This window comes from Oratosquilla oratoria, chromosome 10 (genome assembly GCF_046742065.1).
Source record: "Oratosquilla oratoria isolate Oo_2021 chromosome 10, ASM4674206v1, whole genome shotgun sequence".
NCBI classification, from domain to species: domain Eukaryota; kingdom Metazoa; phylum Arthropoda; class Malacostraca; order Stomatopoda; family Squillidae; genus Oratosquilla; species Oratosquilla oratoria.
In genome coordinates, this window is record NC_134786.1 from 25,700,415 (window position 1) to 25,726,141 (window position 25,727).

The window sequence follows — 25,727 nt, forward strand, 5'->3', positions numbered from 1 at the left end:
CTTTAATCTATACATGCATGACATAACCACACCAGACACATCAGAAATATAAATCTCTTCCTACGCAGATGACATAACAATCACATGCACACATCGTAACACAGACAAAGCTGCAGAAATAATCCAGCCATACCTTGGTACACTCAACACATGGTTCATCACAAACAGACTCAAAATAGCTCCAACCAAATCTACAGCAACACTTCTCACCAACTGGACAAAAGAACACAAATACATACCTCATCTCTACATCAACAACACTAATACCACACACAAACACACCGAAAATTTTTGGTGTAACATACGATACATCCATCTTTTTCAAACAACAAATCAGGGCTAGGGAGTTGGAACACAAAACCTCCGACTCCGACTCCTCTATTTTTGGCACCTCCGACTCCGACTCTTCATGTAATTAACTGATTATGGCCTACATATTTTATAAAGCCTATGCAACACACATACGCTCCAATCTTGAGTAGACTTATATCATTGTAACTGGTTTATATCAAAGAATAAATATATATGTTATAGTGTGGCTTTCCTATGTTTGACCTCTTCATTAATACTTTATAACTGAAGTAGAGACAAAATTTTTGAAAGGATATTGAAGAAAATTCAGTAAAAAAAGATTTTATAATGCAAGACATTTGGCATAATATATATCTTTGGAAATAAGTGATAAGTACATTTAAAAAACAAAAATACTGTTTTTTATAACAAAAGTTGAAATATTTCCTTTGTAAATATATAATGTAAGATTTTTTTACATAGTTTTGCAAATGCAAAATAAAAATTAAAATACTTTATAAAAGAAGGTTAGACAAATTTCTTGAAAGGAAACAGTAAATATAGAGAAAATACACCTTATTGATACAAGTACGGTACAAGGTCGAGTGTTATGGCTGAACATGTATGATACTGAAAGGAATATGTACATACATACTTTTTGGGTATCATTAACTTCATATGTTTTCATACATTCTTTTGTCTTAATGTACTGAAATTACTGACACAAGTACCTCTTGGTTTAACTACATACTGGTACTGCTATGCGATTATTGCGATGAACATTACTCTGGTTCTGGAACCAATCTTATCGATACGAGTACAAAACAAGATACAGCTGTACTTGTTTGAAACGTGATTTTTTTTTTTTTTGCAATTTTAAAAATCCTTATTTCAATAATTCAATGTTAAAAAGTATAGAGGGGAAAAAGAAGGGGAAAGGAGTGAAGAGATAGTATTATTGCGTTAGTCTACTGTTGAAATCATAATTGTCTTACTGTTTTGCAACACAGCAGCAGGAGAAACTACCAAACTGATGGAAACGATGCATATGGAACTTGACAGGAATATTACAGCTCCCGTGACTGTGTGTCAACAGAAGGTGAAAAATGGAGGTGTCTAATTTATTCAAGTACCCTGTCTGGGGTATTGGCTGCTTGTTATTGTGGCAAAGTAGCATGCAGGCGATACTTTAGGGTCTATATGGGGCGCCCCTACGGACCAGAGCCACACATCATTTTGTCTATGATAGAAGAAATTCTGTTCATAGAGAAATGATGACACTTTTATACTACGACTGTCCCTCCGTTATGCTGTCCTGTACCATTTCTCTGAGTATTCTCTTTCTGTGATGGGGGAATTCCCTATGGTGGGAGAAAAGAATACTGCCACCAAGTTTCCCACTTGGATCGTAAGAGGCGAGAAGAAAGGGACGGGGAGAGGGACTAGGCATCCTTCTCCCTGTAGCCCCACGGGGCATATTCCTAAAAAGAAAAGTGAAGGCATAAGGGGTGCTGGAGGGCCTCGGGCCAGCACCCTAAGGTTTGGGTCTTTTAATGTGCGTGGATGTGGTACAGATGAGAGTAAAAGGGAAGAGATAGGTAGTATGTTTGTGAAAAGAAAGATGGATGTGTTGGCTTTGAGTGAAATTAACCCCTTCCATACGGTGCCGCACACGTAGGCGTCATGGGGAGCGAGTGTATTCGCGAGGCTGCCATATCGGCGTCTTGATTATATTTATTGTAGTCGCCCCTCCATAATGACATTCTTTCTAATTCTTTTGTAATCGCATTTTCTATGGTTATCGAAATTCACGGGTGAAGAGAGAACGATCGATATAAGCGGTGACTATATTTTATGATGCGAGTATTATTACGACACGTCGTACGGCTGGCATTGGTTGCTGCCACCGAGATCCAAGTCCATGACGCCTACGTGTGCGGCACCGTATGGAAGGGGTTAAGTTGAAAGGGAAGGGTGAGTAAGTTTGGGAGTGTAAGTGGGAGGTTATCAGGAGTGAAGAGAGGGTGAGGGAGGGAAGGGGTGGCTATTCTAGTAAGTGAGGAGTTAGGTAAACAGGTAGTGGAGTGGAAGGAGGTTTCCTCAAGGATAATGTGGATGAAGGTGAAACTGGGAAAGGAGATGTGGGTCTTTGTAAGTGCATATGGGCCTGGCAGTGAGAAGAGCGTGGAAGAAAGGGAGGCCTTTTGGATAGATTTAAATGAGTGCATAGAGGGTTTAGGAAGAAATGTCAATATAGAGGGTTTAGGAAGAAATGTCAATGTAATAGTACTGGGAGACCTTAATGCTAGGGTGGGAAATGGTCCAATCGATGGAGTGGTCGGGAAGTGTGGAGTTCCAGGAAAGAATCGTAGTGGAGAGTTGATGGTGGAAATGTGTCTAGAAAGAGAGTTGATGATAGCAAATACAGTGTTTCGGAAGAAAGTCAAGCATAAGTACACATGGGAGAGGGTGGTGGAGGGAAGGGTGGTAGATAGAGCGCTAATGGATTATGTAGTGGTAAATAGGATTATGATAGGAAGAGTTAAGGATGTACATGTGCTAAGGGGAGAGGGTGGGGTAATATCAGATAATTTTTTGGTGGAAGGTAAGCTGAGAGTGCAGGATAGATGGAGAAAGAGGAAAGGGACAAAAGGTAGGGAGGTTCTTAGAGTGAACTCCTTGAATGAAAAGGAAAAGGAGTACGAAAAGAAGCTGAAGGAGGAGTGGGAGGGAGTAAAGGATAGAGCAGAGATGGGTGTGGAGGAGGAATGGGGATGGTTCAAGGAGGGAGTCTTAAAGTGTGCAAGGATGGTGTGTGGAACAAGAAGGACAGGGGGAAATAGAAAAAAGGGTAGTGAATGGTGGGATGAGGAAACAAAGAAGGTTGTAGAAGAGAAGAAGCGAGCATTCACAGATTGGTTACAAAAGAGGACGGGGGAGTCATATGAGACGTACAAAGAAAAGAAAAGAGAAGTAAAGCAAAAGGTAAAGGAGGCAAAGAGGAGACCAGATGTGAAATGGGGTAGGAGTATGACAGAAAATTTTGAAAGTAATAAAAAGATGTTTTGGAAAGAAATTAAGAGAGGAAGAGGAGGCGAATCAAGTAGGGAAGAAAAGGTAAAAGGTACAGATGGAGAGATGATAATGGAAGAGATGGCAGTAAGGGGAAGATGGGCAGAATATTTTAGGGAGTTGCTAAATGTGAAGGAGGATAGGGAAGGAAAGATAGCTGCAGTGGGAAATGCGAACAAAATGAGAGTGATGAGTGAGGAGAATGGAGGAGTAATAAGAAAGGATGAGGTAAAGGCAGTTGTAAAGATGATGAAAGCAGGTAAGGCACCTGGTCTGGATGGATGCCATGCAGAATGTCTGAAAAAGGGAGGTTCAGTGATGGTGGACTGGTTGGTGAGGTTGTTTAATGTTTGCTGGAGAGAGGGTGGGGTACCGGAGGACTGGAGAAGTGCTTGTATAGTTCCTCTTTACAAGGGAAAAGGGGACAAGTGTGAATGTAGTAGTTTCAGAGGGATTAGCCTGTTAAGTGTAGTAGGGAAGGCTTATGGGAGGATCTTGGTTGAGAGGATTAGGAGAGGAACAGAAGGAGTAATTGGTGAGGAACAGTGTGGATTTAGGACAGGTAGAGGTTGTGTAGATCAGATCTTTGTGGTAAGACAGATATGTGAGAAAGCTATAGGAAAGGGGAAGGATGTTTTTTTGGGCTTTTATGGATCTGGAAAAGGCTTATGATAGGGTAGACAGAAAGGCACTGTGGGAGGTTATGCAGATTTATGGGATAGGAGGAAAGCTTTTGGGAGCTGTCAAGAGTTTTTATGAGAGTAGTAGAGCATGTGTCAGGATTAGAAATGGAGAGAGTGAGTGGTTTGAAGTAAAGGTGGGACTTCGTCAAGGATGCGTTATGTCGCCCTGGCTGTTCAACTTATACATGGATGGGGTGGTGCGAGAGGTGAATGCTAGGGTAGTGGGTCAGGGATTGGAGATGGTTAGAGAAAATGGAGAAAAGTGGGAGGTGAGCCAGCTGTTGTTTGCAGACGACACTGCGCTTGTGGCAGGGTCAGAGGAGGGATTGAGGAAGCTGGTGGCAGAGTTTGGGAGAGTATGTGATAGAAGAAAGCTAAAGATAAATGTGGGTAAAAGTAAGGTGACGAGATGTACAAGGGGTGAAAGTGGCAGTAGACTGGAAGTGAACATTAAGGGAGAGCGACTGGAGGAAGTGGATAGTTTTAGATACTTGGGTGCAAGTGTAGCAGGAAAAGGTGGAGTGAAGGTGAAGGTAGAATGTAGATTGAGAGAAGCGAGTAAATGCCTTGGTGGTTTAAAGAGTGTAATGAGGAATAGACATTTGGGAATGGATGCGAAGAGGAGACTGTATGAAGGAGTGATTGTGCCAACAGCACTGTATGGGGCAGAAACATGGAACATAAGAGAAGAAGAGAGAAGGAGTTTGAATGTGTTTGAGATGAGGTGTCTGAGAAGTATGGTGGGGGTTACTAGGCTGGATAGAGTGAGAAATGAGGAGGTGAGGAGGAGAACAGGGGTGAAAAAGGATTTGGGAGATAGGGTTGATGAAAGAATATTAGGATGGTTTGGACACATGGAAAGAATGAGTGAAGACTAGTAAAAGAGGTATGGAAGGCAGATGTGGAGGGAGTGAACATGAGGGGACGTCCTAGGATGAGGTGGATGGATGGGGTGAAGGAGGCTTTGGGGAAGAGGGTAATGTCTGTTGAGGAAGGAAGGGAGAGGACGGAAGATAGAGGTGAGTGGAGAATGGTTGTATATGGATGATGTTGTGACTGCATGAGGAGGAATGGGCGGGGTAGTATGTGCGAGTGAATTTTGACGCAGCCCGAAGGGATTTCTCCCCGTCCTCGCCTTATATGCAAAGGGGGACAGAGAGGGGGGGGTCGCCGATTAAATGAAGCGGCCTTGCTGTGGATGTACTGTGTCTTGCGACACTGCTTCTGACCCAGGGCGGTGGGCAGGGTGCAGGGATGACCCGTCATCCAGGAGGTGCTCAGATGAGAGGGAGGGTGGGAGGGGTGTGGAGTGTATTTAGGGATGAAATGGGTGGGAGTGTTTTTATGCCTTTCCCTTTCTGGCTACCTCCCTTGGAAGGGGGAAAAAGCCTTGGTATATGTATGTATGTATGTTTATCGGTCTATGTATAAATTTGAAAGCCAGCTTTGCACAAGGACATTTTGGGGGTTTAGTGGAATGACCACGAAGATAAGACGATGAGATTTATTACATTTTACAAAATTATTTTTTATATAATCTACTTATAAGGAGTGTGCACTGCATAACTCTACAGATTCTGGAGTCGGAGTCGGTATATTTTTATTGACTCAGACTCAGACTCCCCAGCCCTGCAACACATCACAAACATAAAAAACAAATGCACACCTAGACTTAACGCATTTAAGTCAATCACTAGAACAACATTTGGACAAAACAAAGAAACTAATACAACAATATACAAACAATGCATACGCTCAGTGATGAATTATGTGAGTCCAGCATGGGCTCCTAATCTCAGTGAGACACACCACAACACCCTTCAAATCATACAAAACAAAGCCCTAAAAACAATTACAGGCTGCACAAATACAACACCTACAGACCATTTACACCATGAAACTAAAGTCCTCAAAGTCAAGGACCACCTCGACATGAGAGGCACACAAACACTTGCCGCAGCCATCACAAACACATCACACCCGCTACACTATATAGCAGAACACCCACACACACCAAGAAACATTAAAACAACACCCCTAGACCTGTATCACACACAGACACTCTCTTCTCTTCCTCCACAACCACCAAATACCAGCCTCCGGAAACATATTCATAATCATATCACTCACCGCTCCATTAACACACTGAAAGACAACACATTGCTGCATGCCAGACCCCCTGATATCCCCTTCTGAATCCTCTCTCCCACGAAAGGACAGAGTCCACCTGGCCAGACTGCGGTGCGGCCACCACCCAGCACTTCTAAGCTACCAGAAGAGGCTGGATGACCGCATTGTGAACAGCTGCCCAGGATGTAACACTTCACCCCATACCATACAACACATAATGGAAGACTGCATTATACACAATCATGCATGCAAACAACACAACATACACTCTATAAAGGATTTGTGGGAAACCCCAGTTTTGGCTGTGGCATTCCTTGGGGAGACGTGACTGCTCTGACAGACAGTCTACGAAACGACAACAACAACAACAACTCCCTTTCCACCTCTATTCTCCTCCTCACATGGTGAAAAAATAAAATATAAGGATGATGCTTTCTGTGGATGTACACTTCTCAACAGTCGCATCTCATGTGGACCAGGTGTCGTAAGAGGTCAAGGTCAGGTCAACCTAATTCCATGTTAAGTAGCCTCTGGTCGGATTCTGGTTAGACCTGATGCTCAACAGACACTTGGTGCTCTTGCTGCAACATCATATGCTTGACATCGATCTTCTCATAGTGTGACAGCCTGTGAAGTGTAGTTGTGATGTCCTGTGACGTGCAATATATCTTCTTCTAACAGCACTTGGGGTAAGTCTGACACATGATCATATGGGAGCTTTTTGTCCAAGCCAAAGAGGACAAAATGTGGTGACTCTGATACTGACCTGTTAATGGCACTGTTAATGCAAGCTTGGATCATTGGTACATATTCATCCCAAGGCAAGATGTTAGAGAACATTTAGGAATTTTGTGGTTTTGTCTCTTGACTAAACCGTTAGAGCTAGGATGATAAGGAGTAGTGTTCCATTTCGTGATGTTAAAGTGTTTGCAAATGTTTGTGAGAATTTCATTGTTGAACTTTGTTACATTGTCTGAAATGAGTGTTTTGGGTGTAGAGTAGGGGCATACAAGTTTGTCAACAATTGTTTGTGCAATTTGTTGTGCTGTCTTGTCTGGTAAGGGTGAAAGAATACAGAATCAGGAAAAATGGTCTACACAAACAAAGAAGTATTGGTTTCCGCTGAGGGTAAGTGGCAACTTAAGGAGGCCAATAGCTACTGTGTCGAAAAGTTTGCAAGGGACAGGATAAGTTAAGATAGGAACATGACCGCTAATATGACCTTGTGAAGTGCATGAATGGCAAGCATCAATAGAGGCATGTATATCTTTACTGATGGTTAACCAGTACTACAATCTGGCTTGTCAAGCATTTGTCCTTTCCTGGGTAAGCAGTCATGGGTGAATCATGTACGAGTTTCAGAACTTCAAGAATGAGTTCCGTAGGAACAACAAGCTGAAGCACTGAGCAGTTGGGTTCATGTTTGTTCTTCAGTGTTGCAGTGTGATACAGTACATCATCTATTTAGGGTGTAATTGTTGATATTTCGAGGAAAATCATCTGTGTCTGTTGTATCACCCGAGGTGAGGAAGTATATAACACATTTCCAGAGGGGATCTGACTTTTGCACTGTGGCAATGCATGGTTGTGTAGGGTTGACAGGAGGGGGATCTTGACTGATTAAAGCGACGTGATGACTGAGAGCATCTGCCACCACATTCGCTTTTCCATAAACAAAATGGATATGTTGGCATGAATTCTTGGGAGATTTTTCCCTTTGATGTGTAAGACTGGTTGGTGGTCTGTGTGGATGTGTATTTTGTAACCAAGTATGATCTCTTTGAAGTGCTTAAGGGTGTATATTACAGCTAGCAGTTCTATTTCTGTTACTGAGTAATTTTGTTCATGTTTGTTGAGTGTGCAGATAGACCAATTGGTCTGAGTTTTGTGTCGTGTTGTTGCACGAGGACTGCGCTGATGCCTGTGTAGCAAGTGTCCATGTATATTGTGAAAGGAAGGTTGTGGTTTGGAAAAGCAAGGACAGGTGCTGTCGTTAAGGCTTGTTTTAAGCCATTAAAGGCTTTCTCTTGGTCAGGTGTCCAGTTAAAGGGAGCGTCTTTCTTAAGTAAGACAGTTAAGGGTGCTGTTATACCAGCATAACCTTTGATATACTGTCTGTAAAAACCAGACAGACCAAGGATTGAATGTATGCAGTCAACAGAGGTAGGGCGTGGAAAACCAATGACTACCTTGACCTTGTCCTGCAAGGTTAGAATTCCTTGAGAGTTTGGGACATGCCCAGGAAGAGTACAGGAGTCCCTCAAATAACGCGGGGGTTAGGTTCCTGAAATTACCGCGTAATGACCAAATCCGCATATGCTGACTTTCCATATTAAATACCGAGAACCGTATGTATGTGTATATGTGCGTGTGTGTGTGTGTGCGTGCGTGTGTGTGCGTGCATGTGTGCACATGTATGTGGTGTATGTATGTGGCGGTTGTGCGTATATACGTGTGTGTATGTGGCGTATATGTGTATGTGGCATATATACATATTTGTGTGTATGTGGCATATACATATGTGTGTGTATGTGGCATATACAAATGTGTGTGTGTATGTGGCATATACAAATGTGTGTGTGTATGTGGCATATACAAATGTGTGTGTGTATGTGGCATATGTATATGTGTGTGTATGTGGCGAATGTATGTATGTGTGTGTGTGTGTGTGTGTGTGTGTGTGTGTGTGTGTGTGTGTGTGTGTGCGTGTATGTGTGTGTTCACGTGTACAAGTAAGCATGTACATGCATGTGTCTGTGTTCGTATTTGTGTGTACACGCACGCGCATTCACAACATACACTGGTTGTCTAACACGTGTCTACGTGTGCGTGTCTACACATGTGTAAGTGTGTATATGTCTGTTTATGACCTTCCAAACCACCACCACCAGTAACAAGAATCTCATAAGAGAAATAAAGACACGACAAGTGCAGTCATTATCAGACTTATTAGTTGTGTTCCAAACGAAAGAAACATTACACTTCAACAGGTTAGGACGGTAAAATTTCACGATAGCACGGTGCAGGTGGTGGAAGCGACAAGCTAAAGCTTGTTGGCTACCCCCATACCACCCCCTACTCCCCCTCTCCTCCCCTCCCTCCCTCCTGCATCAGTACCCGGAGGTTGACACGTAACCGCAGGCAGCCACCCATGGCTATCCCCTCGCCCCACACCCTTGTTTGAGCAGTTCCCAGTGTACATAATGACCGCGTTATATGAGGATCGATTGTATATGGTAAAATAGGAACCAGTCACCACAAATGTTTGTGATGTTGCCGCTTGTGTGCGTATGCGTGCCCGACTCGGCGCGAATTTTAAAACGGTTCTCTACATTTGAGATGGTTTTGAAATAAAATCCGTGTATGATTGAATCCGTGTTATTCAAATCCGCGTTATTTGAGGGACTCCTGTATTTCTTTCTGAAGGAACATTTCTTGAGCTTCAGCTTGAGACCTGCCTTTGCTAGTCATGAGAAGACAGTGTAAGTATGTGTAGGTGTTCACTAACAGATTTGGAAGCAATGATAATGTCATCAAGATACATGAAAACTGAGTGTCCTAGGAGGCCTGCAAGTACTGTGTGCATGAGATGTGCGAAAACAGAGGGGGCTGAAACATGACCCATAGCAAGGCATTTGAATTGGAAGTGTCCATTGTTCATGCTGAATGCTGTGAGAGGACTAGACTCTGTATCAAGGGGAATCTGGAAATATCCAGACATGAGGTCAAGGTTGTGAAAACTATGTTGCTTTCACCAATGGAGTGTAAGATGTCGTGTAATACCAGAATGGGGCATCTTTCTGGGATGGTTAGTTTGTTTAATTTTCTGAAATTCAAAACTGGGTGGAAGGAACCATCGTGTTTGGGAACACCAAAGAGAGGAAAATTCCAATTACAGATTGAAGGTTCAATTATGTCTTACTTGATCATGACTGATGTGGTTATCTACAATTGCGCACTTACTATACGGTAATCTGTGTGAGGGAATGTAACATGGTTTTTGCATTTTCCCGAGGGGGTATATGGTGCTGAATAAGGTTTGTTACTCCAAGGGGTTCACCTGGCAATGCAATGGTAAGTATAAATTTGTTGCAATGAGTAACTAAATCAGTTTGTGCATCAGGGAAGTCTGCAGGTTGAAATGCAATGCATGAATGGGTTTCTGTGCTTTTAGTACATCAGAAGTTGTGGTACACACTTGCAAAGTGAGGAATTTGTCCTCCATGAGTTGTATACATGAGGGATATACCAAGAAATCACAAATATTAGTACCACCTGTGAGATGGAGGGGGGTAATAGTATCATTTGCAATCAATATGCACATGTAACCTTTCTTTGATGTTGAGCTGATGGCAGAAAGTAGGGAGATACCATTTATGCAGCTTGTCTCTGGCATACAGATTAAATTGGTATTTGGGGCTTGGAAAACTCGTAAGTGTAATTTTGTATACTCATGAGGGAACAACATTTTTGAGCTGATGATTACTGCACGAGTGTGTTTGAAAGTAGATAACGCTTGTGAAACTGGGAAGGATTGAAGGTTGAAATCTTCAATGAGGAATAAGACGCCTTTCTCAGTCAATGAATAATCGACGGTATTGAATGAGAGTTTTGTTTGGCGTTTTGTTGACTTGGACATGCAGAAGGAATGCACGTCAACAGGTGTGAGCAAGGAAGGAGAGGTGGAATCCTGAGAGGGTTTTGGAGTGGATGAGCAGGTGTTGGATCTCAGTCAGGTGTATTTTACTAATGGTCTGGTGGGGTTTCTGAATGCAATGTAGGGAAGAAATGATATGCATAAATTATACCATTCTGAGTAGGATACAACACTATATTATGTTGCTTCATCAAGTTCAAGCCTATGAGGATGTCAGCAGGAAAATGTACGTCTTGTACATAGTAAGTGAAATAGGTGGGCATTGATCTTTAAAGTCAATATCCAAGGAAATTTTTCCAAGGATAGAGAATGGTACACCATTGACATTGGTGAGTTGGATATCAAGGGGATCTAGGATGGTGACTTTCTTGTGCTCCGAACAGAGGTTGTTAAAACTGAAAGTGGACATAATGTTAACAAGAGATTCAGTGTCTAGAAATATGGCGAGCTTGGTGTTGTTTGAGGTTGCCATGAATACCAAGGAAAGTGAGGAAGTGTCTGGTGTGTTCAGGGTAAGCACATGTAGGGTTGATAAGGAAAGTTCCAGGTATGGACCTGCGTGTTGTAATTGTGTTTTGTAGTCATACAGAAGGTGTGTTATGCATCTCTCTGGTGGGGGAATGTTGTGGTGAAACAGGTCTTTGTTGTCTTTTTGCCAGGAGCACACAGCAGTAGTCACTTGTGTGGTAACATGTTCCATGGTAATCACAGTAGCAATTTGGCTAAGATGGCTGTCTACTGCAGCATCTGTTTGTGTTGTGTCCTGGTTTTTGGAAGTAGGTGTGATGGAGAATGCTGATGTGAGCAGGAGCAAGTGTGAAGCATCTGTCTTGACCTTGTGTTATGTGACATTGATTGTGTTACTTGGGCTACTGTGTGGGTGGGGGCGATAGTTATAGACTGAGTGTGGACATAACCAATTGTTCTTTCCATATTGGAGAATTTCCCGGTGTGGTGCATAGTGTGAATGGAATTGTGCCAGCTTTTTGGAATGTGTCTGGTTGTAATTGAGAAAGTAGTCAAAATAGGATAGCAGTGAGATTATGTGTTTAAGTGAGATTTTGTTGTCTGTAACCCAGTCCGAGTTTTCGAGTCTTTTCCTGATCTCACTTTTGAAAGTGGATGTAATTTTTACTGCTCTTTCCTTTGTTTTATGTGGGCTGGTATTGTACATTGTGCCCAATGAATAGAGGAGTGAAAGTGACCCACATTGATCAAATGCTGCAAAGTAGTTTTTGAAAAGCTGAACAAATTCTGGGTAGGTGTCTGTTTTCTCAAAAATGTCAGACTGGATTATATCACCTGCGAGTGTGTTGTTAAGATCTATCCTTGATTTGGGGATGGAAATTTTTGTTTTATAATCTGTGACACTTCTACATGTGATTTCAGATTCAACTTCGGAGAGTAGGTTGTATGTGGGAATGTTCCGTCCATTAAATTTTGGTAAACTATTATCTTCCTTAATTATTGTTATGAGATTTTCTCTCTTTGGTGGGGGGTGTGGAGAGTTGTTATCGGAAGTGGTAGACATGTTTGAAGTGAGATTTTGGCAGAACAGGAACGAGTACAATAACTGTGTGTGGGTCGAGATGTTTGGAACCATGTCATAAAATATAAACACAAAGATAACAAAGTGTAGCCCCTAGGAAAAACCTATCACAGAAATTATATCTACTTAGCAAAGATGATATGGTGATGGTCTGGCTCCTGGGTGATGAGGTATTTTGGCTCATGTTGAGGTGAGATGAACACATATGGTAGAGTGCTATATATATATATATATATATATATATATATATATATATATATATATATATATATATATATATATATATATATCTATATCGGGACCTGTTGTGTAGAAAGATACTTCCTTTGAGAAGTGGAGGGCCCGGGGATGGGTTGGAAAAACGAGTCTGAATGTAGGCTCGTGTGTGGCAATGGTGGGTGCACAGTCAACCTGTCAATGTGTGGTAGTGGTCCTGGGACAGGGCTTTTGTCTGTGTTGCTGCGTGATGTGGGTGGGCAGTCAATTTGGCTGCACATGGTAGTGGGCCTGGGATGGAGCTTTTGTCCATAGTGCTGGGTGATGGTCTGTGGTTAGTAGTAATGTTGCTGGCTATGTTGGATAGAATCCCTGGGTAGACTTCTGCTGAAGAGTGGAGCTACATTGTAGATGATCTTCGTTACTGACCACTGCCATGAGAATGTTGGGTTGTGGCAAGGTTTGAATCCCAGTGGCTGCCTACCAGAAAATGTGGAAGGTTTGATCCACACTTATGAGGCAATCTGTGTAGCGGAGCAAGTAAAAGGCTGCTTTGTTCTACAGATTTACTTTAGTAAATCATAGCCAGTTGTCTTGTGCAGAGCCAGTCGAGATCTTACCGTAGTAATAGTTAAGAGGCTAGGGAGCTATGGCTCATAGGTTGCCTCTTCTCATAAAAACTTTCATGTAGTTGTCATAGTTATTTTTGAATGCATTTACACTTGAACTGGCAACTACACTTTCAGGAAGGCTATTCCACTGGTTTATCACTCTGGCGTTGAAAAAGTTGTTCCTTTTCGTTGTTCGGTGCTGTGGTTTTATAAGCTTCATGTGATGTCCTCTTGTTTGAACCTGAGTATTAGTTGTAGTTGCTGCCACCTTGAAAAACTGGTCTGCATCTATGTTTTCATAATGGTTAAGTATTTTGTACACTTTAATCATGTCGCCCCTGCTTCTTCTCTCCTCCATTGTAGTAAGACCCAGCCTCTCTAGTCTCACTTCATAGCTTAGGTCACTCAGTTCGGGGACAAGTTTGGTTGCTCGACGTTGTATTTTTTCAAGCCTCTCAATGTCCCCTCGGCCCTGTGGAGACCAGGCCTGAACTGCATATTCCATCAGTGGTCGTACCAGACCCAGGTATAAGGATTTAAACATTTCAATGTTCATATAGGTAAATGTGCTTCTTATTCTCCCCAGCATCTGGTTGGCCTTAGCAGCAACTTTAGATACACGAGTGCCTGGTTTTAGGTCACTTGTGATGGTTACTCCCAGGTCTTTCTCAGAGGTTGTGGTGTTCAACTGCACTCCTGCCAAGGTGTAACTGTGGCCTGGATTTTCCCTTCCTACATGCATCACACCGCACTTCCTTTCATTAAAACTTAAGACCCACTTGAGACTCCACTCCTCCAGTTTCTCTAAGTCACCTTGCAGAATTATTGCATCATCTGATGTCCTGATTTTCCTATATATCTTTGCATCATCTGCAAAAAGCTTTCCATTACATCTCAAATTATCCAGGATGTCATTCACATAAACTAGGAAAAGAACAGGTCCCACGACACTTCCCTGCAGAACTCCACTCCAGACTTGCCTCCAGCTGCTGAGTTCTCCCTTGACCACCACCCTCTGTCTTTGATCTTGTAAGAAGCCCCTAATCCAGTTACATAATTGTCCTCTGATTCCTAGAGCTTGTAGTTTGGCAATAAGTCTTTTGTGTGGAACAGTATCAAAGGCTTTCCTACTATCTAAATATACAACGTCCACGCTTCCCCGTTCATCGATGGTAGTCTCAAGCTCCTCTAGGTATTCTAATAATTGGGTAAGGCACGATCTTCTTGCCCTAAAACCATGTTGGTGTTGACGGAGGATGTTGTTTGATTCAAGGTGTTCCACTAGGTCTTTCCGAATTAGCTTTTCTAAGACTTTGCAGGGTACAGAGGTAAGGCTCACAGGTCTGTAATTTAGGGGGTCAGTTTTTCTTCCATTTTTGAAGATTGGAGTAATATTTGCTAAACACCAGTCTGTAGGAACACTTCCAGTCCTGAGAGATTCTCTGAAGATACACCACAGGGGAAAAGCAAGACTAGCGCAACATTCCTTTAGGACAGTTGGGTGGACTCCATCAGGGCCTGATGCTGATGGGCTTTTCAGCTTACTCATTTCATCTTTGACATCATTGACTGAGAATGTGGATAGCCTAAGCTCTGTACCATTAAAAATAGCAGTGATCTCAGGTACATTCCCTTCTTCACGTTGAAAAACCTTCTGGAATTCACGGTTCAAGAGTTCTCCAGCTTCTTGGTTCGTGGCGGTGAGTGAGGCATCATCCTTTTCTAGTTGTGTTACCTCCTCCTTTATGGTAGTTTTGCTCCTAGCATAGGCATAAAAAGCTTTAGGGTTTGTTTTAGTTTCCCGAGCAAGGTCTTTTTCAAATAAGAATTTAGCCTCCCTAACTGCCGTGGTGCAAATGTTTCTTGTTCTGCAATAGTGTTGGTATCTGTGCGTTGTCTTCCTCTTTATGTATCTTTCCCATGCTTTCTCCTTAGCCTCAATTTTCCTCTTTAAAGACACTGTCATCCACTTCGGTTTCCTCGAAAATGGTTGCACATGGAACTTCGGTATGTACATTTCAGTAGTTTCTTTATAAATTTGGAGAAATGTATTCCACATAACTTCCACAGGTTGTTAATATTACTTTCTAACCTAAAATTAAACAATATCACAGCATGATCACTTGCCCCTATAGGGGCCTTATAATGTACCTCCTCTATTTCAAGTTCACTCTTGGAAAAGGCAAGGTCAAGGAGGGATGGTGTGTCGTTTCCTCTTACTCGCATAAACTGAGTAATGTGCTGTTGTAAGAATGCATCTTGACAGGCATCATAAAATTTCATTTGCTCACTTTCAGGTCCCCCATTTATAGTGTGGTTAATCCAATCAATTACCTTGAAATTAAAGTCCCCGCACAGTAGTGTCTGGTGTGCATCTGTGTTGCTCATCACTCTAATAGCTTCCCTTACTCTGGCATTATACTCTGCTGAGGATCCTGGAGGTCTGTACAAACATCCAAGGAGGAGTTTCTTTTTCCCGATGTGAACTGTGCTGACACCTGCCTCAATATTGCCCCATATGTTCTCTTCCACTACTAATGATGAGAGTGCCTTATGAATCATAATGACCACACCTCCCCCGTTTGCATCCCGGTCCCTTCTGAATATGTTATACTTACTTGTGTTCAAGTGGATGATATGTTAGATGGTTGCAGCTTGGTTTCTGTTAAAAAAATTACATGAGGTTTAACTTGATCTATAACTAAAGTTAATGAGTCACTTTTTACACAACTATTTACACCATCAACGTTTGTATATACACATCTTAGGATGGTTAGTATCTCTTTGGAGGCTGGTTCTCGTCGATTCTCATCACTCTCCCTCTTTTTATTATCCATTTTTTTCCTGGCTCCTGTTCCTGGTCATTTTTTTTATCTCTTACTTTCACAAGGTCTGCATGTTTCTTTCTCTCGTTCAGGGTTCTGTCTGGCATGATGGTAATGTGTTTTCGGTTCTCGTGCTCTTTTAAGTTCCTGCTGGCCTTCAACATAGTCCATTTAGTATCCTCGTTTTCCAGGACAACTTTGAGGAGCCTGGGACTCTGAGATAATGTGCCTGAACCTTTGCTATTTGACCCAGAGGCTTGGGGTTTCCCTAGTCTTACCATAGACTTGATTTGTACAGGTTCATTCACACCAATGGACTTTGCCATATCCTTTACTTTCTGTTCATCATCAACATATCTCCTTTCACCATCTGTTTCATCAGATTCCTCAAGGCCCCTGATTATTAAGTTAGGTTTTCTACAAGTCTTTTCCTCTTCCTCGACTCTAAATTTATCCAATTCATCCCACACTGCTTCCTTAAACTCGTCACTCTCCTTGTAATCTGTCTTTGTCTCTAGGTTAGCCACTCTATCCTTGGTTTCCTTAATTTCACTTTCAAGGAACTGAACTTTACTTCCTAGATCTTTCAAAAAATCTTTAGCCTTGAAAAGGTCACCAACATCAGTAGAACAATTTATACAAATGTAGATCCTTCCTGGTTTACCAAAGAAGGCTAGTTTCCCTGGACTCGTGTTCTGGCACTTAGCATGAAACCATTTGGAACAACAATCACATTGGATGGAATCACCGTGTTGAAAACCCTTACCACAAGCCTTGTCCGGTCCTCCAGGGCACGTTTGTTGCTCATCTTGCTCACCTATGGGTTTCGGTGCCGGGTCCCCCCTTTCATTACCACCTAGTGATGGTTTCGTACTCCCCACTTGTTGTTGTTGTCCATACGGGCGTGTTCTTCCACCCCGTTGTGGTGATGGCTTCCAGGTGAGTGATGACGATCGCCTTGTATCTTAATTCCTATTTGAAGCCATTTTCACTACAAAAAACCTTACTTCCTTTAAGTGTAGTCACCCACTATTGCAATAATGAATTATTGTTGCCTAATAACCACCTATGTAAGAATAAATGAAGAGCTCTCCGAGACACGTCTGTTTACCACAACAAAGGCAACTGACCACAAACACTGTGAAGGTTGCCACTAAATGAATTTCTTTTTGTATAGTAATATTTACAATGTGACAGAAGTAGATATTTACATGGTTGAGTGTTGAGTGATACACTCAATATTAAATAAAAATATATATAATTATGATACATAAAAGACATGGCATATTTTAGTAATACACGGTGAAAAATAAAATATAAGGATAATGCCTTCTGTGGACGTATGCTTCTCAACGGTCATATTTCATGTGGACCAGGTGTCCTAACAGGTCAAGGTCAGGTCAGCCTAATTCCATGTTAAGTGGCCTTTGGTCAGATTCTGGTTAGACCTGATGCTCAACAGCTGTGTGGTACTGCTGCTGCGACATACACAATGTCATATGCTTGATACCTATCTTCTCGTAGTGTGACATCCTGTGATGTGTAATATATCTTCTAACATCTGTATGTTCATGGTCCTTTCTCTTTACTTTTAACTTAGAAATTTCTTCCATGTCTCAGTTTACAATTGACAAAAACCTGTACAACAGTTTATGTTCATCTTTGTATTTATCAACAATATTCTCTAAAAGTTTCTTTCTTCTTCACTTAGGATACTTGTGTATTCATTTCTAGCTTTTCTGTATTCTTCAGTGGCTGATAATAATGGCCCATCCAATGACCTCTCTGAGAAGTAGCTTAGATGTGTTGGTATGGAAAATATCTATGTCTCAAGCTCATAGTGGTAGGAACAGGGAACCAGTAACTTCAGCAGAGCTAGGCATGTTACCGCTGGACAGGTAGTGTATTACCGAAAAATCTGAGGTGCTTTTCCGTCAATGCATTATCGATTTTAATTTCCTTAAAGCATTCTGTACTACTGTGTATGCAATTATATGTATACACATATGCAGATTTTTGGTAATACACTACCTGTCTGGAGGTAACACACCCAGCTCTGCACTTCAGCACTCCTAAAGTATACTGGTTCCCTAGAATTGGTGGGAGGGCAAATCATGTTGCTGTATAGTATTAGTCCAAGAGTGCCCAGCCTTGTATCTCCAGATGGAAGTGCAAATTATGAAAACATCTTAAGATGGGCAGAGCAGCAATAACTTTCCAATTTCTATTCTGCAGGACCACCACTGGAATGTCTGAACAGTGCAACAATAGCAGTCCCAATTTGCTCTCCCACCTCTCCTGTGTTGAACACAGCAAAATTACCAACAATTTGTATATTCAAAGGTATCTGAACTTTTGGTTAATTTTTAGTTGTACACACCTATGTGATATAGCAATAGAAAATGAATCGTTAATTTTAGAAATTATAATAGATCAATGTAATATGTGATTTTCTTGGCAGAAATCAATAATAAATAAAAAAAAATTGCTAAAACCTGTTTACAGTATCCCCCCACTATTCGCGGGGTTATGTTCCTTCCCCTCCCATGAATCCCGAAAATCCATCAATTATTGATGCAGTTTTAAAATGCCTATGTATGATATTATATACGCTAAAATATGCTTCCCAAACACATTCTAAAGAGTCTTACTCATTAATACAGTAATATTGTAGTAATATGTACATACATACAAACACACACACACACACGCGTCGAAGCAACACCGACCGTCGTCGCTGTCGTCGCGCGACCAAGAAGAAGAGGATTTGCGACGAAAAAGGAAAACCTGGTTTGTACTGTAGGGGTGGGGAGTGAACGTGAGTGCCCGAAATGGTATCTATGCAGTGCTAGTTAATTGTGTTAACTCGAAATTAGCAAAAATGAATGAAAACGACTCGAAAGCCAGTTGCGAATCAGAGCCATCTGGCGGCAATCCACTGAACCGCGATGTAAACAATCAACAAAGCACGTGTTATGACAATGATTTCTTAGGGTTTGGTAAGTACGAAAGAAAGAACTTAAGTAGATTATTAGAGATAGAGAGAGAGATGAGCAAAAATAGGACTCGGTGGGAAAATGAAATCATGGACTTAAGAAAAGAGGTCATTGGTTTAATTGATTGTTTATCTAAGACTAACCATGAAATTTCTGACCTGAGAAAAGCTAACTTGGATCTTACAAACGAAATTAAAGAAATGAAAAGAGACATAAATGAACTGAAGAATGATAATGAAAAGAAGAAAACTAATGATAATAACAATAGCGAAAATCTAAAGCAGGAAGTGAACAACAAATTACAAGAATTGACACAAAAGATCGAAGAAAACTTAGGTGGGGACAGTATCCAGGAAATTAAGAAGTGGAAAGAAAATATTGAAAATAAAGAAATTGCTTTCAAAGAAATAGTCAAGCAGCAAATGCAAGATAATGCAAAAGACACAATCATTCAAGTGATTAACGAAAAAGCAAATTGGGTCAGGGACACAGTAGATAGGAAGAAATGTATTGTGGTTTATGGGCTTAAAGAAAAACAAGGATTGGCGAGGTACATGAGAGAAAAAGAAGAAAAAGAGACAGCAGTAGAAATCCTTAATGAAATTCAGGGGGGAGACAGTGATTCAGGCACAGACTTAGAAGAGACTTACAGAATTGGTCGCTATACTAAGGATAGGAATCGTCCTCTAAAGATAAAACTAAGGTCACAAGTGGTAGTAGAAGACATATTTGAAAAAGTAGGTAACTTGGCAAAGAGTGAAAAATACAATAAGATATGGATAAAAAGAGAAATGAGTACTGAGGAATTAGAAAAAGAAAGGGCACTAAGAGAAGAAGCAAAGGAAAAAAACTTGAAAAGATCGGAGACAGAATGCAAAGAATTCCAGTGGAGAGTAATAGACTTGAGATTAAGACAATGGCGCTTCAAAACGAACAAAACAAGGGAAGAAGAAACCAGGGAGAAGGAAGAAAATTAAAAGTGGCCTATACCAACATTGACGGACTAATTTCGGGACTGAACGAACTCAATGATTATCTGTTAGAAGCAAAACCAGACATAATGGGAATTGTAGAGACCAAACTAAGAGGTGAAATACCATCCACTGTTATCGGACAAGGTTTATACAACTACTGGATAAAAAACAGGGACAAGAAACAGGGAGGGGGAATCATGTTCTTGGCCAAGAAAGACCTAAAGGTGACAAAAATTGCAGAGGGCAAAGGTAATGCTGAATTGATCATGATAAAAGTCGAAGGCAAGAATATGAAAAGTAGAAAGTTTGTGGTGACTTATGTGCCTCCAAAAACAAGCGCTTGGAAAGAAATCGAACATAAAAAAATGCTAGATGACACAAGAAAATCACTCAATGAGATACTAATGGGTAAGGGTAATCTGGTAGTTATGGGGGACTTCAATTGCAAAGAAATTTGTTGGGACAGCATGACAGTGCAAGGAGGAGATGACTCGTGGGGCAATGTACTGCTAGATATGACCATGGAGTACACAATGACCCAATGGGTCCATGAAAACACAAGGTACAGAAATAATGAAGAGCCATCGAAACTAGATCTAATATTTACAACAGAACCTGAAATAGTGCATAAAGTCCAGTATGAGACACCAATTGGAAAGAGTGACCATGTACTCATCGAAACTATACTAAAGGAAGAAATAGACATAGAGAGGAACGAAAAGCATAGGAAAGGAAGACTGAGGTACAACAAAACAGACTTTACAAAACTAAAGACATTCTTCCGGAATGCAAACTGGGAAATATTTTACAGGGAAGAAACAGCAGTGGAAGAGAAATGGAATATATTGATGGAAAACTACAATGAAGGGGTAAACAGGCATGTACCAAGACAAAAGCGAGAGAGAGAGTACATTAAATGTTGGTTCAACAAAAGATGCAGTGAGGCAAAAGACAGAAGGGACAAAGCTTGGAAAAAGTGGAGAAAAGACAAAAAACAAAGCAAATGGCAAATTTATGTTAACTATAGAAATGAGTATGTTAATGTGAGAAGAGAGGAGAAAAGGAACCATGAGAAGGATATTATAGACAAATGCAAAGAGCAACCCAAACTATTCTATCGGTATGTGAATGGTAAACTTAAAAACAAACAGGAATTGGTGAAACTATGCCAAGGAAACATAGAATACACAGAAGATTTAGAGATGGCCGAAGTCATGAACAATCACTTTAAATCTGTTTTCACCAGAGAGAAAATACCGAATTGTGACATAGACAAAAACAAGAAATCTCCCCTCATGAATGAGTTTACAGCATCACTAAAGGAAATATCAGAACATTTATCAAGGCTGGATGTCAGAAAATCACATGGCCCGGACGGTATTGCAAATTGGATTCTAAAGGAGTGCAAAGAAGAACTAACAGACAAAATACACATCTTAATAAACAGCTCACTCAAAGAAGGAAAGATACCCGAGGACTGGAAAAACGCTAACATTGTACCAATACACAAAGGAGGAAACAAAGAAGAACCCACCAACTATAGGCCAGTATCACTAACAAGCACCATAGCCAAAATTTGTGAGAAAATAATCAAGAATAGATGGGTAAAACATCTGGAAGACAATGACATATTAAACCCAAGACAATTCGGATTCAGACAAGGAAGATCATGCTCCACAAACTTAATATGCTTTTACTCAAGACTAATAGACATAGTGCAAGAAAGAAATGGATGGGCTGATTGTGCATTCCTAGACTTGCAAAAAGCCTTTGACAAAGTACCACACAGAAAACTACTAAAAAAACTGGAACACATAGGAGGAATACAGGGAAACCTACTAAAATGGATAGAGGACTTTCTGACCGGTAGAAAGATGAGAGTAGTGCTCAGAGAAAAATATTCAGACTGGAAAGAGGTGATCAGTGGAGTACCGCAAGGATCTGTGCTGGCACCAATAATGTTTGCTATCTATATGAATGACATGGATGAGGACGTGAACTGCTACATGAGCTTCTTTGCCGATGACGCCAAACTACTAAGGAAAATAGAAACTGATGAGGACTGTGAAGCACTGCAAGAAGACCTAAATAGGGTATGGAACTGGAGTCAGAAATGGGAAGTGGACTTTAATACTAAGAAGTGTAGCATAATGGAGTTTGGAAAAAGCAAAAACAGAATATCAGGAAAATATACAATTGGAACCAAAGAAGTAAAGAAAGTAGGATCCGAAAAAGATTTGGGAGTAATTATCACGAACGACTTGTCCTATGATATACAGATTAACAAAATTGTCGGGGAGACTTACAACTTGCTAAGATCAATAAAAGTGGCGTTTACATACTTGGACGAAGACATGATGAAAAAAATATTGGTTACATTGATAAGGCCTAGATTAGAGTATGCAGCGACATTGTGGTCCCCCAGTACCAAAAAGAATATAAAGAAAATAGAAAGAATCCAAAGAGCAGCTACAAAAATGGCACCTGCACTTGCAAACCTATCATACGAAGAGAGATTGGCTAAACTGGAGTTACCGACACTGGAGCAAAGAAGAGAGAGAGGTGACCTATTGACCATCTACAGAATCATGAAAGGCACAGAGGTACTCGATAGTGAGAGCTTACTTAACTGGGACAAAAGAAACACAAGAGGACATGGAAAGAAAATAAAAAAACAGCTATAGAAGAGAACTGAAGAAAAACAGTTTTCCTCATAGAGTTTTGGACACTTGGAACAAACTGGACAATGGAATAGTATGCGCAAAAACCATTCATGAGTTTAAAAACAAACTAGACACTGCAAGATACAAAGGCGGGACATCACGAGCATAGCTCCCCTTCCCGCAAAATACAACTAGGTAAATACAACTAGGTAAATATACCAAGGCTTTTTCCCCCTTACAAGGGAGGTAGCCAAAAAGGGGAAGGCATAAAAACACTCCCACCCATTTCATCCCTAATTACACTCCACACCCCTCCCACCCTTCCTCTCATCTGAGCACCTCCTGGATGACGGGTCATCCCTGCACCTTGCCCACCGCCCTGGGTCAGAAGCAGTGTCGCAAGACACAGTACATCCACAGCAAGGCCGCTTCATTTAATCGGCGACCCCCCCTCTCCATCCCCCTTTGCATATAAGGCGAGGATGGGGAGAAATCCCTTCGGGCTGCGTCAAAATTTACTCACACATACTACCCCACCCCCACCCCCCCGCCCATTCCTCCTCATGCAGTCACAACATCATCCATATACAACCATTCTCCACTCACCTCTATCTTCCGTCCTCTCCCTTCCTTCCTCAACAGACATTCCCCTCTTCCCCAAAGCCCCCTTCACCCCATCCATCCACCTCATCCTAGGACGTCCCCTCATGTTCACTCCCTCCACATCTGCCTTCCATACCTCTTTTACTAGTCTTTCTTCACTCATTCTTTCCATGTGTCCAAACCATCCTAATATGTAGTAACGTAAATTAAAAACATGAAGATGCTTGCGACGTCACGGAAGGAGAAATGAAAGCTCGTAACTGACATTGTTATTTTAGAATTACTTACCAGTTATACTGTTTCATCTCTCTTTTCTATTTTTATTTTATTTTATATTTACGGACATTGTTATTTTAAAGTTATTTACCAGTTATACTGTATCATCTCTTTTCTAATTCTTTATTTTATATATACTGACATTGTTATTTTAAAATTATTTACCAGTTATACTGTATCATCTCTCTTTTCTATTTTTTTTTATATTAACTGATATTGTTATCTTAAAAGTATTTACCAGTTAGGGTAAATGTGAGCACTTTTCTGAAAAAAAAAAAAAAAAAAAAAAAAAAAAAAAAAAAAAAAAAATGGCCCAAGAAATTGCCAAAATTATGAAAAAAAAAACTTTGAGAGCAAAATCCACTAGTATGCAGGGCTGCGAATGGTGAACCGCGAATGAGTGAGGGTAAACTGTACTAGCGAACGAAGTCACGGCGACTGAATGTGCCATCTTTGTTTTAATAGATACCGAGGTCAAAGAAATGAAAGGATGATAAATTAGTCTATTCTAACCTAACCTAACTAACCTATGTAACCTAACCTATATTAAGTAATTTGGTACCTCAAATTTTAAAGGTCATCCTGGTTGTCGTCGTCGTCATGGATGTTGACGGCCTGATAATTATTGTACTTTGAGCAATTAACAGATGAAGGCAGAACCCAATGGTCTCTCAAAGTCCAAGGAAGCCCTGTTGTCTGTAACATTCTTATTAACATCACCTAGAGTTGGAGAACACCCAGTCCACAATGTGAAAGCTATTGTCTGATAATGACTGGACTGGCATGGTATCTGGACCATATCCTAGCAGCTTCATTCATTAGTAAATTTGCTTTTAGCAAGTTTTTGTTTTTTATTTCTGCCAAGAAAAGTGCATATTACGTTCATGTATTATAATTTACAAAATTAAGATTTAATTCTCTAATGCTATATCACATAGGTGTGCACAACTAAAATAAAATTGAATTTTTACTCTTAGTGTCGCTGTCAAAATAATAAAATAGATCGTTGGTATCTCATTTCAGTTTTTAGCTCTCGGAAGGGGAACAGTTTTGGATGGGACCACTGCCAGGACTACTATTTAAACTTTTAGGTTGTATCAGCTGAACAATAAAACTAAATCTATTTTAATAAAATGGGAAAATATGAAGAACCTTTAAATTCTAAATCTTACTCAATGTAAACGGGGCCTTATTCAGTCAATGCACTGCAAAACAATGCTTGTTACGAACCTTCCGGAAAAATACACCTGAAAGAAAGAAATTTCCTTTAACGTCCTCATATGAAATGAACTATCTATGATGTGATGAAGGAAGTTATATATATATAATTAATTTCATTGTATCACCATCCATGCCGGTATCAAGTTATCAACTTAAACTTGCTCAATTTACTTCACATGCTCCTTCACTAAATACATATTAAACCTTAATTATAGCTGCGATAATATACGTCGGTAATTGACATTAAACCTCATTATCGTTATTGCATCATCTGGCACATATGCCTTACCTTGTACACGACCAAAGACTTCAAAATCAACAGCGATTAATTTGGCCATCTTCGCTACGTCTAGTTTGTTTACCTTCTGATACGGTAGGAAGAGCACACACTACGGTCTCCCTTAGTAACGAATGTCCTACGAACACGATGAGGTCTCGAAAGTTCGATGTGGACAAGAAATGAAGGAGTACCGTAGTTTTAGTCACAACGAGTAAATGATCTTAGTAAACACGGTAATTACATAAGATGAAATTATACGCACTTTGGCACTCGATATACTGTTTCAGATTTCACAGATGCCAACCTATCTTTATCAGTCGACGCTTCCGGGAAGTAACGTGACTTTAATAAGAGAGTTTCACAAGAAACACTTGCATTCATTGCATCGCATCTCTGTTTTTTCATAACCCAAGAACTGACCATTGGTCATTCTAAATATTTAGTACTCCGGGTAGCATTACACCTATATATTTTTGACCACCTATACAGATGCGCAATTGTAGTTGGTAGTACAGTAGCTACCTGTAGTTACCTAATTCATTAGCCAAGTTCGTGGATGTCTTAACCCTTTCCCAGAGCCCTTACATGCCTAAGTGCCGCCCCGGGGCAAAGTGCCCCCCCCCCCGGCAAAGTGCCACCCCCCGCCCCCGGCAAAGTACCGCCTCCCAACGAAGTGCTGC

At 40.8% G+C, this 25,727-nt stretch overlaps 1 protein-coding gene across 33 annotated transcripts in view; it reads right to left on the minus strand.

Moving 5' to 3' along the window:
• The window catches only part of LOC143029166 (acylphosphatase-1-like), a 72,336-nt gene extending 47,014 nt beyond the window's left edge, over nt 1-25,322 (minus strand). For 6 of the 33 annotated variants that reach the window (XR_012966778.1, XR_012966777.1, XR_012966774.1 and 3 more), the window contains exons 1-4: nt 25,057-25,303; nt 24,777-24,793; nt 15,828-15,871; nt 12,509-12,598 (exon numbers count right to left, since the gene is read on the minus strand). Coding sequence is in view for 7 of the 33 variants with exons in the window: in XM_076191651.1 (XP_076047766.1) it covers nt 12,509-12,598; nt 15,828-15,871; nt 24,777-24,793; nt 25,057-25,105 (200 nt within the window). In the remaining 26 variants the exon portion in view is untranslated. Of the gene's footprint in view, nt 1-12,508; nt 12,599-15,827; nt 15,872-24,718; nt 24,794-25,056 lie in introns of all 33 variants that reach the window. The other 27 variants (XR_012966781.1, XR_012966790.1, XR_012966780.1 and 24 more) reach the window with 8 other exon arrangements.
• Nucleotides 25,323-25,727: the final 405 nt, after the last annotated feature.